Source organism: Pezoporus occidentalis, unplaced genomic scaffold (assembly GCF_034315485.1).
Source record: "Pezoporus occidentalis ecotype Australia unplaced genomic scaffold, CSIRO_AGI_Poc_V1 ctg170, whole genome shotgun sequence".
Taxonomy (NCBI): Eukaryota; Metazoa; Chordata; class Aves; order Psittaciformes; family Psittacidae; genus Pezoporus; species Pezoporus occidentalis.
The window spans coordinates 1,449,613-1,462,932 of NW_026913532.1; the positions used below are offsets into that span (position 1 = coordinate 1,449,613).

A 13,320-nucleotide genomic window follows, 5' to 3' on the forward strand; every position below is an offset into this window, starting at 1 on the left:
CCTTTTTATGAATATGTTGCGCATCTTTACAATAAAACACTTGGTACATATCAATACCAGTTTGTACTGAATAGGTTTTATGACTTGACTTGCTATTGTTTCTGGGAATTTTTATAAACTATAATTATGAATTTAATTTATCATGTTTACATACAGATAGATAGACTTGAAAGCAAATTATTCTGGCCACATGCAAAGATTTCCAGTAATGCTTTAGCAAAACCATAGCATTTAGACTTAGAAACATATTTTAACAAGGTGTGATACACATCTGAGTGTCATATTGGAATACAAATGTACAAGGTCTTTAGCTATATATATATATTTGACTGGCATAATTTGCCAATCTGACCTACAAGGTCACTGAAAATACTCTCTTGTAATTTAGATACACTTTTGGCTGTGTGCAGCAAACCACATATTAGTGCTATGCTGATACCTTCTGGATTCTGAAAGCTTTTTTACCTTCAGTAAATATTTGCCTAAGTTAACCAGTCTGTACACTGACATACATGGTTTGTGTATAGAAACAAACACAATGATAGTACTTCACAGTGGTGGATTAGGAATCTGGCTCTCAAGTCGAAAAAGGTAACTTTGCATGGTTTCTTGGGGCTTTTGGAGGGATTTTCATTTATTGTTGTGTTTTTTTTAATGTGCCTCTGCATTTAAGTTTATAGGTCTTACCCACAACATTAGCATCAGGGATTTACCATATTGTGTATCCATTATCTTTAATGCAATTTGAAGGCGAGAAGAAACTAGGGGAGTGGCGGGGGGAAGGGTTGGGGTTTTGTTGTTGTTGTTATGGGGTTTTGTTTTCTGTTCTTAAACCTCATGGAAGTCAAGAGTAGGACAGTATCACAGAAGTGTTAAGTGTTTGTAATTTAGATGAGAAATGAACACACTTCCTTCCTAAACTAATGTAATAATGACAGGAAATAGACTTGTACTTGATACTTTGATTCATAACCCTAAGCATGAAGGGGAAGTTGTTTCTGACTATTGATAAGGAGGGCTCTCTTGTCAGCCATTTATCAGGCAGTCTAGTAGAAAATTTGCTGCTTCTATTTAATGTTGCATCCTTAATTTTGACAAAAGGAATAGTGTTCCATTTAATAGGTACCTGCTGTTTTTCTGTGTTATGGACGATGGTCATTTAGAGCAGAATAATAAAGAAAGGAGATTGAGGAAAGCTTATCTTAACTAAAAGTACTGATTTAAAACATTTAATAGAATGAGAAGTGCTGCTTCTCATGCAAATGTATAAAACTTTAATAGCTACAAGGCTTCTTGTGAGAATCTTAATGAGTGGTCTTTGCCATATTTCTGTGCACATTCATACACATCAGGCTTTCTTAAACTGATTTTTTCATCTGTAGACTATTGTATTTCTTCCCCTGTAGTAGCTGGTGTTAGCGAAATGCAGAAGTACTCTATTAGAGCATCAGTACAAAGGCAAAGTGTCTCAGGGCTCTCCAGTCTTCCCTACGTAGAAGTCACCTTCAAAATGGCAGAGAACCATCACACACACATCACATTTGAAAAGCAGAAGCAGAGGAGGAGTCTGACAGTGCTTCGTGGATGGAAAACGATATAGCTTTCAGGGTATTACCCCTTTGTTGGATGGCTGGGCATGCCTTGAAGCTCTAGTACAGCCTGGAAATGTTGACCTTAACACCTCCTAGAAGTTTTATTTCCCAGCCAACTGGAAGGTGGATTAGTAATCAGCCACCATGCTAATATCATCCTGCTGCCCGTCAAGAAATGTACTGATACTGAAGGCACATCTGAATTCATCTCACCACTCATGCTAAATTTGAGAAAACTGAACTTTAATTCTGGTTTCTGGTGTCTTACTAGTAACTTGGTTCCGCTGTGCCCCAGGGTCCCTAATTCTCAAAATAAATTACCAGGACCATGTTGAAGTATGCCTGAGCATTCAGGAATGTATAAAGAAGCACTTAAAAAGAGTTACATTATTAGAACAGTACAATATTCATGTAACACCGTGTTTCCTCTATTGACATCATGATCATCATAATTTACTCTTTTTTTTCCTATGCTTAATATTTCAAATTATCCAAAGTTAATATTTTTTTGATGTATAGACCTGAGAATTCCCTACAGCTGTCAGAGTCACTCAGGGCAAAACTTAGTAATTAGATGGGTGGGTTATAAAAGGAAAAATAGCTTCAAGTAATTTTTGATCTTAAATTATGTCTGTGAAATTACAGTAATGCTTCTATACTACTGGCAAACAATTCTAATTATCATGCATAAAATTGTATTTAATTTTTATCCATAGTGCAGATAAGCTCACTTTTGTTATTTAAGCAGTGTTCCAGTTTCCAGGATATGAAAAATGGTATACTGTACTTTCTTTTTTCTGTCTCTGAAAAATATGTGAAGAAAGTGCCTGATCTGTAGATAGCCCTTGGAAACCTAGCCCCTTTAAAATCACTGACATCATTAGGAAGTTCAGCCCAGTCTGTCCAATGTCAGCTTCGAATAAGATACTTTCTCTCTTTCACGCTAAATATTGGAAACACGATCCATAGGCTGGCTCTTGGAGTTGCATGCTTAGATCTAGGTTGCACAGTTTTAAATGCAGTATCTGGGGCAAAACAATACTTTGGTCCCTGAGAGCACACGTAACAGTTTGACGGTAGCCTGTAACAGACCCACGAGTGACTGCACTGCTCTGGAAGTACCATGGTGTACAATGCTCCCGCCATGCTGCTGCCCATCATGTGGGTGTTCAGCAAAGTATCCAAAAGGGGCATGCTTTGGCAGCACATTCAGTAGTGACTTGAGGCTCCAGCTACATAAGCAAGTCATTGGGAAGAACAAATAATGTATTTTGTGGGGAGTGCTTCCTGTAGGAAAGCACTACAGCTGCAGCAGCGCAGCACAGTAGATACTAAATTGTTTCGCCAAACTTTGTGAAAGTGTTACTGAAGAGTTCCGTAAGGAAGATCTTGACTTGCACATGGAAAACATAACTGGCTTCCTGTGACCTCCCTTTTCCTTTCCTTGAGGAGGATCTTTGAGTTAAAACCAGAAAGGACTGCCTTGTTTTCAGGCCTTATTCAAAGGCTTTCTCAAGAGCTTAAGTTTCATCCTTCGATGCAATCATCCACTATGGAGATGATGAACAGGGCAATACGAGGCCACTGTCTATAAATCTCATTGGTAACAACTGAAGTGCTTTCATAGTTCTACAGAAACAACTGGGAAATCATTTGAAGTAGGCAGAAATTTAACCAACTTTGACCATTTCCCCTTGAAATATTACCAAGAAAAGCCCTTAGTGTTTTTCATGAAACACGAAATGAAAAGATGTACATCTGGCTGTGAGCAAAGATAATGCTATCCATTCAAGCAAAAGTACATCTGACTTTCTTTTCAGTTATTAGTGTGGAAAAGTAAAGTCTCAAAACATTTGCAGCCCACTTGAGCAAATCCTAGCCAATATCCTCAAAACTGCAGTGCCATTCTATGCTTTTATTGAAGCCTGTACTGCAGCCTTTTGTAAGGATTCAAATGAAATAATTGCTGTTGAAAGCTTAAAATACTAGATGACACCCAAAAGGATTCCAGTGTATTAGGGATTTTGTTTGTTTATATTTGGAGGGAAAAGAGGTTGCTTGGTAGTTCTTGTTTACACCAAGGGCCAGCTCTATGGAACAGTTTTCAGTGGGCTTGAACTGGAATGTTTTTGCCTATACCTAGAACAATGAAAGAGTGTGAAAATACACTTCAATATTGAAGAGAGAGCTACCTTTTAAAGCAATGTGCAGCAGTGAGGACCCAGCAGCTGCTGATAAGAGTAGCACCACACAAGAGTCTTCCATCACCATGAGAAGATTTCAGCCGGAGTGCAACCTGCCATGGCCATCCACCCCTACAGAGGACATAAGACATTGCATTCAGGGTACAGCAATGGAAAAAAGTAAGATAGCTTGTCAGTCATCTTGAATGTAAATCATGTTTAGTTTCTTTGACTGCCACAGCTTGCAGACTGTGTTACTTACGGAGTAACAGTTGAGAATGCTTTTATATTCCTGCAGTATTTAGAATTCCAGTTAACAATGGGGATAATTACTTTACAGATTCTTTGGGCATCCAGCACTCTGTTTCATCCCACTGTCAAATACTTTATTTTTCCCTTCTCAGATTGCATTCATCATGCCAAAAATACATTCTATGGGTTCCTCACCAAATACCATCCAAGTCAACAAACCAGAAATTTCCTGTCAGTTTTTGAGGAAAGAAGGGAATTTCTTGAAAAGCTTAACCTAGCATCCTTCCCTGTTTGCGTTAGTATCTTTGTTGCTTCTGAGCTGTTTGAAAAGGGAAGCTGGCAAACAAAAAGGTCTAAAGCAACTGTAGAAACCACAAGGAGTAGAGTAGCACATCTTTTCAGTCTGTAATCATTTGGTTTGTATAATAGATCTGGGATACATACTTGCAGGCTTATGAAGACAGGATGTATTATTTTTCACCATTTTAATTGATTAGCAAAATATGGAATCAGAGAGAAGGGAGAGGGAGAAAGATGCACCTGTAAGCAACAGCAACATCCAAAATAAGGTAGGCTTAGGTGTTTCTTGACTACTGTCAACCTGAATAGGTATGCTGGAGGGCAAGAACTGCTCCTATCCAGCATCCTGTCCAAGGTTGCCAGTGCCATATGTTTTAAAGGAAGTGAAGGAACTTACTTTTCATAAAGCATATCACAATTTAGACACCTTTAGTTTTGGAAGGTGGGGTTTAATATGTCTTTCCAAAATGGGGCAATTCAGGCAGTTTTGGATTTCCTGGTAGGTATCCTCTTCTTTGTCTTAAAGACTTCTTGTGAAGCGTGTCCTTTTCTGATACTGTTTGTATGTTCTTTTTTCTAATCATGAAGCATTTCTAAGTGCACTGTTGGAGTTCTCTCACCTCTTTGCTTCATCTGATGTCCCTGTGCTTATTTATTATGAGATCAAATTTCTGCTCCAACTTAATTGTGCAATCCATTATTTTGTCACCATTCCATTTCATCTAGGATTCTTTGTACACATATTCTGAGACAGTAATTCTCAATCTTCTTTTTCAGTGCAATGTATTGTTTATTTTTCTCATTTGTCTCTTTACTAAGCTAAGTAATCCTACTTTACTCTGTCTGACTGCGTTAAATGTTTTTCTGGGCTCCCTCTTGTTCCTGTTCACTTAGAGACAAGTTCACTCTGGCAGTGTCTTTTTTTGAAATGAACTGATTGATGCTGTGAATGTATTTTGAAATAGGTTGCACAATGGCATGCAAAAAAAAAAAAAAAACCTGTATTTTTTACAAATCCTTTTGTAAGATTCTGTGAATATATATTTTTCTGTGGTTACTCACAGCTGCTAAGATATAAAACTTATACTTCCTATCATAGCATTTAGTAATAGTAGCTGTAGTATTCAGCTAATATGTTTGTATCAACTAAATGTAAATATATTTTTAAAAGCTAAGAACAAAGTGTTAACAAAAAGCTTGGATTATAGCCATGTCATCATTGAGGCTTATTTTGTGAAGGGAATTAGGACTTGGGCAGTAAATTATACCCAAGTGTCGTGGTAAAATCAGCTCTTCCACTCCATCTGGGAAGCTGCTCACTGAAGACTGGAGCAGCAACTTTCCTGGGAGGATCATCCTTAACCATTGTTTTCCTCTTCAGTTCACTCACCCGTTCCTCCAGAACTGAGGTAGGTTTTCTTTCCCACTTTCTCATGTCTTCTCCATGATCCTGCATATAAAACCATAGGGTGTCCCGTGGTGTGTATCTCCTACATTTTCTCTCTCAGGCAGTAGAGTACCTTCTGTTAATAGCTTAGAGATGGGTTGGTACACATTGGGAACTGGATAGATCGTCTCTCAGTTGGTTTGAACTCCTGGGTCAGGAGTTTTTCTGCAGCTGAATTGATGGAAGGGGTGAGATTGTCTTTGAATTCTCGGAGTTGCCGACTCACTTCATCCATTGTTGGTGATGCTACCTCAGTCCATGTCATTGATGCCAGTGAGTGGGCAGCATATGATGATGGTGCACTCTGTGTAAGTTTCCACCAAATGGGTTGCATAACATTCAAATTCGTCTGGATCTATGGGTGTGTTCCCAGCATCCGGCCTACAACAGATCATCTCTAGAATGGTTGATTCCCCAGGGGCTGGATGCCTTTGTCTGTCATGGTCCACTGAGAGACACATAACATCTTCCTTGCAGGGATACCTTTCCTTCACAGCTGCTAAGAGCCACCTCCAAAGGCTAAGGGCTTGTTTCTCTTTTGCAATCGCTTTGTCAATTCCCCCTTCCCTAGCAAGTGATCCCAGCTGCTTGGCTTCCCTGCATTCTAGTTCATGAGCATTGGCCCCATTATCCCAGCATCCTGTGATGATGTGCTTAGCTGGAAGATGGCTGAAATCTTTTTGTGTATTTCGCATCTTGGTTGAGGTCTGGGATCGAGAAGTTACCTCTTCTTCCTCTATTTCCTCTATTAATAACTCTCATTCAGATGCCATCCCCTCTAGCACACACATTGGATCTTCATCTTCCTTCACTGCACTGGTTGCTGTTTGTGGCTCTCGTTTGCTCTTCCCCTTGCTTCTGGGGGCAACTGATATTGGCATGGATTGGTCCTTTGGTTCAGCTGCAGTGTCTATCACTGTGACTGGAGTGGCTGCAGTGTCTGCCACTGAGGTTGGTGTAACTGCTGTACTTGGGGGTTGAGTAGCTCCGTTTTCTGTTGCTTTGTCATCAGATCCAGAGACATTTTTTTCCACAGGCGCTCTGTAGGCGCAGGCCAAGCCCCAGCACATTGTGGTCATTTGTCCCTCTCTGGTATTGCCAGGACAACAGCACACCTCGTCTGACTGTTCTGCTAATTTTTCTGGATTTCACACTGTTCAAAGATGCAATTCCAAAGCACTGGAGGGGCCCACTGGCCCAGGTGCTTGCCCATACAATCCCACACACCCTGCCACTCATGACTGTCCAGTCTTGGGAAAAATCTCTTGGTCCTCTTAGATCATCATTTAACCTTAGACAATACCCGAGCCTAACCCTGCTTAACTTTCAAGATTAGATGAAGCAGGGCATTCTCAAGGTGGTATGGCCATGGGTAAAACACATGCTGTATTTGTGGCAACATGCTGATTCCCAGCAAAAGCAGCAGGCAGGTTTCAAAGGTATCCAAAGGATATCCAAGACCTTTACAATTCTCAAATCCTGCTACATCAGTACATGAGCTATTAAGAAGGAGAAAATTAACTGTAAACCCATACCCAGGACACCAAGCCTTTTTTTGCAATACAAGGAATCATAGAATAGTTAGGGTTGAAAAGGATCTTAAGATCACCTAGTTCCAACCCCCCTGCCATGGGCAGGGACACCTCACACTAAACCATCTCACCCAAGGCTCTGACCAACCTGGCCTTCAACACTGCCAGGGATGGAGCATTCACAACTTCCCAGGGCAACCCATTCCAGTGCCTCACCACCCTCACAGTAAAGAGCTTCTTCCTTATATTCAATCTAAACTTCCCCTGTTTAAGTTTGAACCCGTTACCCCTTGTCCTGTCACTACAGTCCCTAATGAAGAGTCCCTCACCAGCATCCTTATAGGCCCCCTTCAGATACTGGACGGCTGCTATGAGGTCTCCACGCAGCCTTCTCTTCTCCAGGCTGAACAGCCCCAACTTTCTCAGCCTGTCTTCATACGGGAGGTGCTCCAGTCCCCTGATCATCCTCGTGGCCCTCCTCTGGACTTGTTCCACCAGTTCCATGTCCTTTTTATGTTGAGGACACCAGAACTGCACACAATACTCCAGGTGAGGTCTCACAAGAGCAGAGTAGAGGGGCAGGATCACCTCCTTTGACCTGCTGGTCACACTCCTTTTGATGCAGCCCAGGATATGGTTGGCTTTCTGGGCTGCAAGCGCACACTGCCTGCTCATGTTCAGTTTCTCATCAACCAATACCCCCAGGTCCTTCTCTGACATTTCTGCAGCATTCATAGCTCTCTTCATTCACATCCTGATATCAAGATATCCTTTAAAAAAAAAGTAAGCTGGCTTTTTTGAAAGTAAGAAATTCAACCCAATCAAGGACTAAACCCATAAACACTTAAAGGTCTTAACCAAATGCTGCAAGTATTTATCAGTGAATATTTTTTAATTTTCTACCAAATTTGTTCTGAAGAGAAAAACAAAACCACAAACTACAATAAAAACATAAATTAGGCAAGCTGCTTATGGCAAATACATGTTTTAGGAGCTTTATATTCAAAATTATTTGGTTTTACAAATTATTTACCGTAAAGAATTTTTCCCACCAATTATTCGCTTTTGTCGACGATGTAGTAACCTCAATCCACAAACAGAAGCAAGAGAATCTAAACCAGAAAGCGAGACATAGACAGCATTAAACTCAAAAGCAAAAGTAGTCAGTCTTTAACGAAAGTTAACTAAAAAGCAACCATGAAGGCTGAAGTTATTCTGTGCTTCACAGGAGTTTTTAAGAAACAAATTTTACTTGGGGAATATAGACTGAATTCTCTGAGAATTTCTCTTAGAAATTCTTTGTAGCTGAGTTTGGGGTTTTTTTGACTGTGATCACAGAGCAATTTACACATTTGTGCTCTGCTTTTCAAGTTTAGGATTTTTTATAGAGTTCTTTGCTTCACATCATACCACATATGTCTCAGTCCTCAGTTGAAGATACCATGCAAAGTTTAAAGTAACTGCATAAGTTTTTGCATTTTCATGTCCCATATACAACTTAAGAAACATGGCTGCTGTAAACTATGGCAGAGAAGTACCCCATATCATTTGAATCGTCTTTGTGATACCTTTATTCACCTGGCACAGGGATAAGATCATAGAGTGTAAGCAGAGAGGATTTCCCAGCATTTCTGTGTCTGTAATTCTTTTCGTATAATTGTTTGCTCTGTGATGTGGGACTGTTTACGTCTGTCCCTTCCTACCGTGATGGTTCTCCATCCTAACCTGTTGGTCTTCCACTCACAGTGGGGCTTCACCTTTATTGCTGTTCCCTAGGGCCTTCTTGCTTAGGTGATCACAAATCACTCCTGCATCCTCACTGTGGCGGCAGTTGTGAGTCCCAATGTTTTCTTTAATGCAGTCTGCCAAGGATCTCTCATTTCCTGTACATTTCACATTATCCACATGGATTGGGCCTTTGCCTTCCCCAAAGTAAGCCATTGTCCTTGCTCTAGCCGGACCTCTGGAAATATAGTATATATTTTTTATTAAACATTTTGAGGTGTTATACTACATTTTACTCAACCAAAACATTTCAGTGAGTAGTGAAAGACATGGAGATTTCGTTCCAAGTCCTGTCACTGATTCACTTGATGGCAAATTTTGTTCTCATTGTCTCCATTACTCTGGTATGTAGAAGAAAAATAAGTGCAACAAAATTGCTGCAGTTCATTAATGTTTATAAAGTGCTTTTATGTATCCTGTTAGAAGGCACGATGCAAAGTATTTTCATTGCAACAGCATTACAAATATTTATAAACCAAAATATGTGAAAGCTGCTTTTTCATAATCTTTGTAATCTGGATATAAAATCAGCATCTGTGAATGCTAAAAATAATTTCTTTTTTTCTGATTCCATCATGAACTTCAAGGCCCAGAAGAAATTCCAGCTCATAAGTGCACATAACTGCAAAGTCGGGTTTGTAGAATGCAACTGTCTAGACATAGGGTCACCGAGATGCAGTGTTTCCAACAAGCCCTCCCAGTTTCTAGAACCTGATTTTAGATTTCTAAAATTTTGTCTTTCCCTAGTTATTCAGGGAACACGTGCTCTGTTGTAGCCTATAATCTTAATCCCCCATTTTGAGACTCATTGAGAATCCCAACACTGTCCTTGCAGTGATTTAAAAACATAAAGTGTTTGCATTTAATCATCTGAGGGAGACATCTAAAAAGCCAAAGAGGCTGAGGATGAAGCAGACTAAATTAATGATTTGGTGGAACATGTAAGGTCAAATTTTGTAATTTTGAAGCCATAGTCTACTATGACTTATAAATATGCTTTACTAAACAAATACCAGGCAATTTTAAAAAGGCATATATTATGCGTTCACTCATAATTTGAGGATATTTGCTTGCACAAACGTTACTTTGTGAGATACAGCAAACAGATAACATGATTTGTATTTCTTAAGCTTAGATTTCTTGACAGACTCAAGAGAAGACATTTCACTGCTTTCCTGTTGTATCCACTAGCACTTTGGATATTTTTCATCTCATATTAGTTTTGCTATTTATACGTTGTTGTATTTTTACTGGTCTTAGGTATCCAGAATATTTACCTCCTAAAAGAATATGTAATAACTATCATTAACTTGTGCTTCAGTTGACAGACTGTGATGTGCCTTTGTATATTAAAATTCTTTTTCCCAATTATGCTAGTTAATGAATACTTCTTTTGCAGACATATCCTTACGACTTCTTATCTGACTAGTATAAATACACTTTTCTAAAACAATGCCAAACTGGCAAGTTTTGAAAGGTATATGTTGGTGATATTTGGTTGCAGAAATTAACATTTTTAGATACAGTAAATGGATAGCTTGAGAAACAGCTTAATGAGTTTTCTTACTTGTAGCCAAGCTGTCGACAGACCACAGCTGCATCCTTATCAGACCATCCATCATCACAAATCGTGCCCCACTGTCCATTGATAAAAATCTCTACACGTCCTTCCTTCTTATTCTCACCATCCATCAACCTGATGGGGGGACCTGGAAAAATTGTTGCTGTCAATTTAGAATAACAAATGCAAGATCTAGTACTTTAAGTCATTTTCATCACGTTCAGTGTATAGGGTCAAATGATGTTTATGTTTGACAAGCCTAATACCAGCTGTTACAGTAGTCATATTTTTTCTGGCTGGCAAAATAAATCAGTTTGTACGAATTGCAAGACAAATACAAAATAGTGCTCCATTTTGAACTTCATAATTCATCTGGTTCCTCCATTTTATACAAATAGGTGACATGACTCAGAATTTGACGGCCATGGGCACACAGCAATTCTACCGCTAAAGGCAGCAAACACCTATCATATCTTTAATATGATGCCTATACAAGCTGGACAGGCTTTCCTTGCAGGAACTTTATGTGAGTGAATTTAACTGTATCTCAATTCATGAACGCATTCTCAAACTGGTTGCTACCACTTATCTTAACCTCTATCTCAGTAAAAAAGGGCAGCATTGTGTTGAAGTTATTACTTAACGTCATGCATGCTGATCTGTAGCATCTTTTGTGTGACAGCATCATGTTCTACAGCATGTTATTCTAGCCTAATATGTGATTATTTTCTAATCAATTGAAATTGTTTATTCAGATATGTTCATGATACAAAATCCCACTAATGTGGATTAGTCAGACATTCACTCAGTGCTTGGCTTGTAGTTAAATTTTGAATCATTGGGCAAAGTACTAACTGGATTCTTTCTTACTAAAACTCCTTTGTAGCAGGCGAGCAATGCAAGTAGCCTTAAAACAGTTATGAATTCCTTTGAGGCCTCTTTATAATGTTTAAGTGAGAATCGCCTTCTAAATCTTCTAATATGTCATACTTTACAATCCTTAGTACACTAATGAGAGTTTCTTTTCAGAATAGTTGGAAAGACTGTCCTCATTCTTCTAACCTGTTTCTAATCTTTTCTAAATCAGTTAGGATAAGAAATTACCTATGCTCTTAATTTTGAGACATTTCTGTTTGCTATTTAATTCAGATTCATTTAGGGTATGAGTAACTTTTGTACACCAAACCTTATTCTGGATCAGAGCTAGTTAAATATAACCTAATTAATTAATTAAAAAGGAAAGATTTGAAAACAAAATTCAAGTCTCTTTGCTTCAAATGTTATTTAAAGCATGTTGTTTATACTGGAGTTCATACTGTCAGGAAATCTACATGAATTAACTTCAACAACTTTCTGGTTTAGGTGCATTGTTATGATCTTACATAGTAAACAAGTGTTGTAGTTATTGTAGTGTATTCTATTTCACTTTTCCTTAATGTTTCTTAATGTCCATATCTCCTCAGGTCATCCCTAGAGGGCTTTTTCAAATGCTGGAAAGTAAATGGTAGCAACAGTCTTTGTCCACTTTCCAATCAGAAGTCTCGTAGGAAATGTCAGATCCACTGTCTTCATTTTGTTGTTGAAATTATGTGTTACTCTGGAACAAGATGATTACCCAGCTAGAAGCATATAAACTTATGATCATGAAATTAATAAAACTTTCTCGTAATGATGAATGTGTGAGAATGTTAACATATCAATGCATTTAACTGTTAACTTTAAATGTTAACATATTGATGCATTTAACTGAACCAGACCTCCTTCAGATAAGATTACCTTTTTTAGGAATTTCAACAAAGCAGCACAGATGGTTCACGTTTGTAAAGACAACAGTCATTGAATTCCTGTTACATTTGGTCTGAGAAAATTCTGTCTACCAAATATAATTTGACATCATCTACACATAATGGAACTGTACTGCAACATAAAGCATTCATTGGATTGTGAGAGGTCAAAAGGTTATAAAGAAAAAGACTATAAAGAGGGGAAGACCAGAAAAGTACATGTGGAAGTGCTGAGTTTTGTTACAACAGTTGGCAATGTCTTGCAGTGAATCCATGCCTTAGTTTGCAGGATAGACCTTCAGTCTGTAATTTCTAGAGAACTTCAGGCACTCGGGCATACAAATCCACTGCATTTCAGTAGAAGCTGTGGCTCTAACTCCACTAGTTATCATTCTAAATTTAGACTCGACTAAAATATACTCGGATAAACTGAAGACTGTCAGCAATGATTTTGTAAAAGGCTACCTGCTGTTACAGGTTACAGTTACAAACTTTGTAGGTAGTAAATTTTAAAAATGAACCTTCTTAAAATCACTGAGCAACCCCTTGTTCTCTTGTAAGAACTGTGCATATCTGATAGCCAGAATCCTTGTTTAATTATTACATGTGGACTTGGGAATCTTTGGCATTCATTTGCATATATTTTATTCTACAGTGCCAGTATATAATTAGCCCACTTACCCAAGCACAATATAAATGATAGGCAATACTCATACAGAAATAATTTCATGCTTCTCACCCTTCCTTTTTGCTTTCTTTGAACTTACCTTCTTCCTCCATACCTCTTTTTTCAGATTACTTGAATGTAAGGCAGATATACTACTGATTTATATTCCTCAGTGCTAGTGTATGTCTCCAACTTTTGACAGCATAAGAGAGTTACT

At 38.5% G+C, this 13,320-nt stretch overlaps 1 protein-coding gene across 1 annotated transcript in view; it reads right to left on the reverse strand.

The window, feature by feature from the left end:
- The window catches only part of PRSS12 (serine protease 12), a 39,786-nt gene that overhangs the window by 7,633 nt on the left and 18,833 nt on the right, over positions 1–13,320 (reverse strand). The window contains exons 8-11 of the mRNA XM_062613902.1: positions 10,659–10,800; positions 9,064–9,269; positions 8,340–8,418; positions 3,785–3,907 (exon numbers count right to left, since the gene is read on the reverse strand). Coding sequence (XP_062469886.1) covers positions 3,785–3,907; positions 8,340–8,418; positions 9,064–9,269; positions 10,659–10,800 — 550 coding nt within the window. The remainder of the gene's footprint in view (positions 1–3,784; positions 3,908–8,339; positions 8,419–9,063; positions 9,270–10,658; positions 10,801–13,320) is intronic.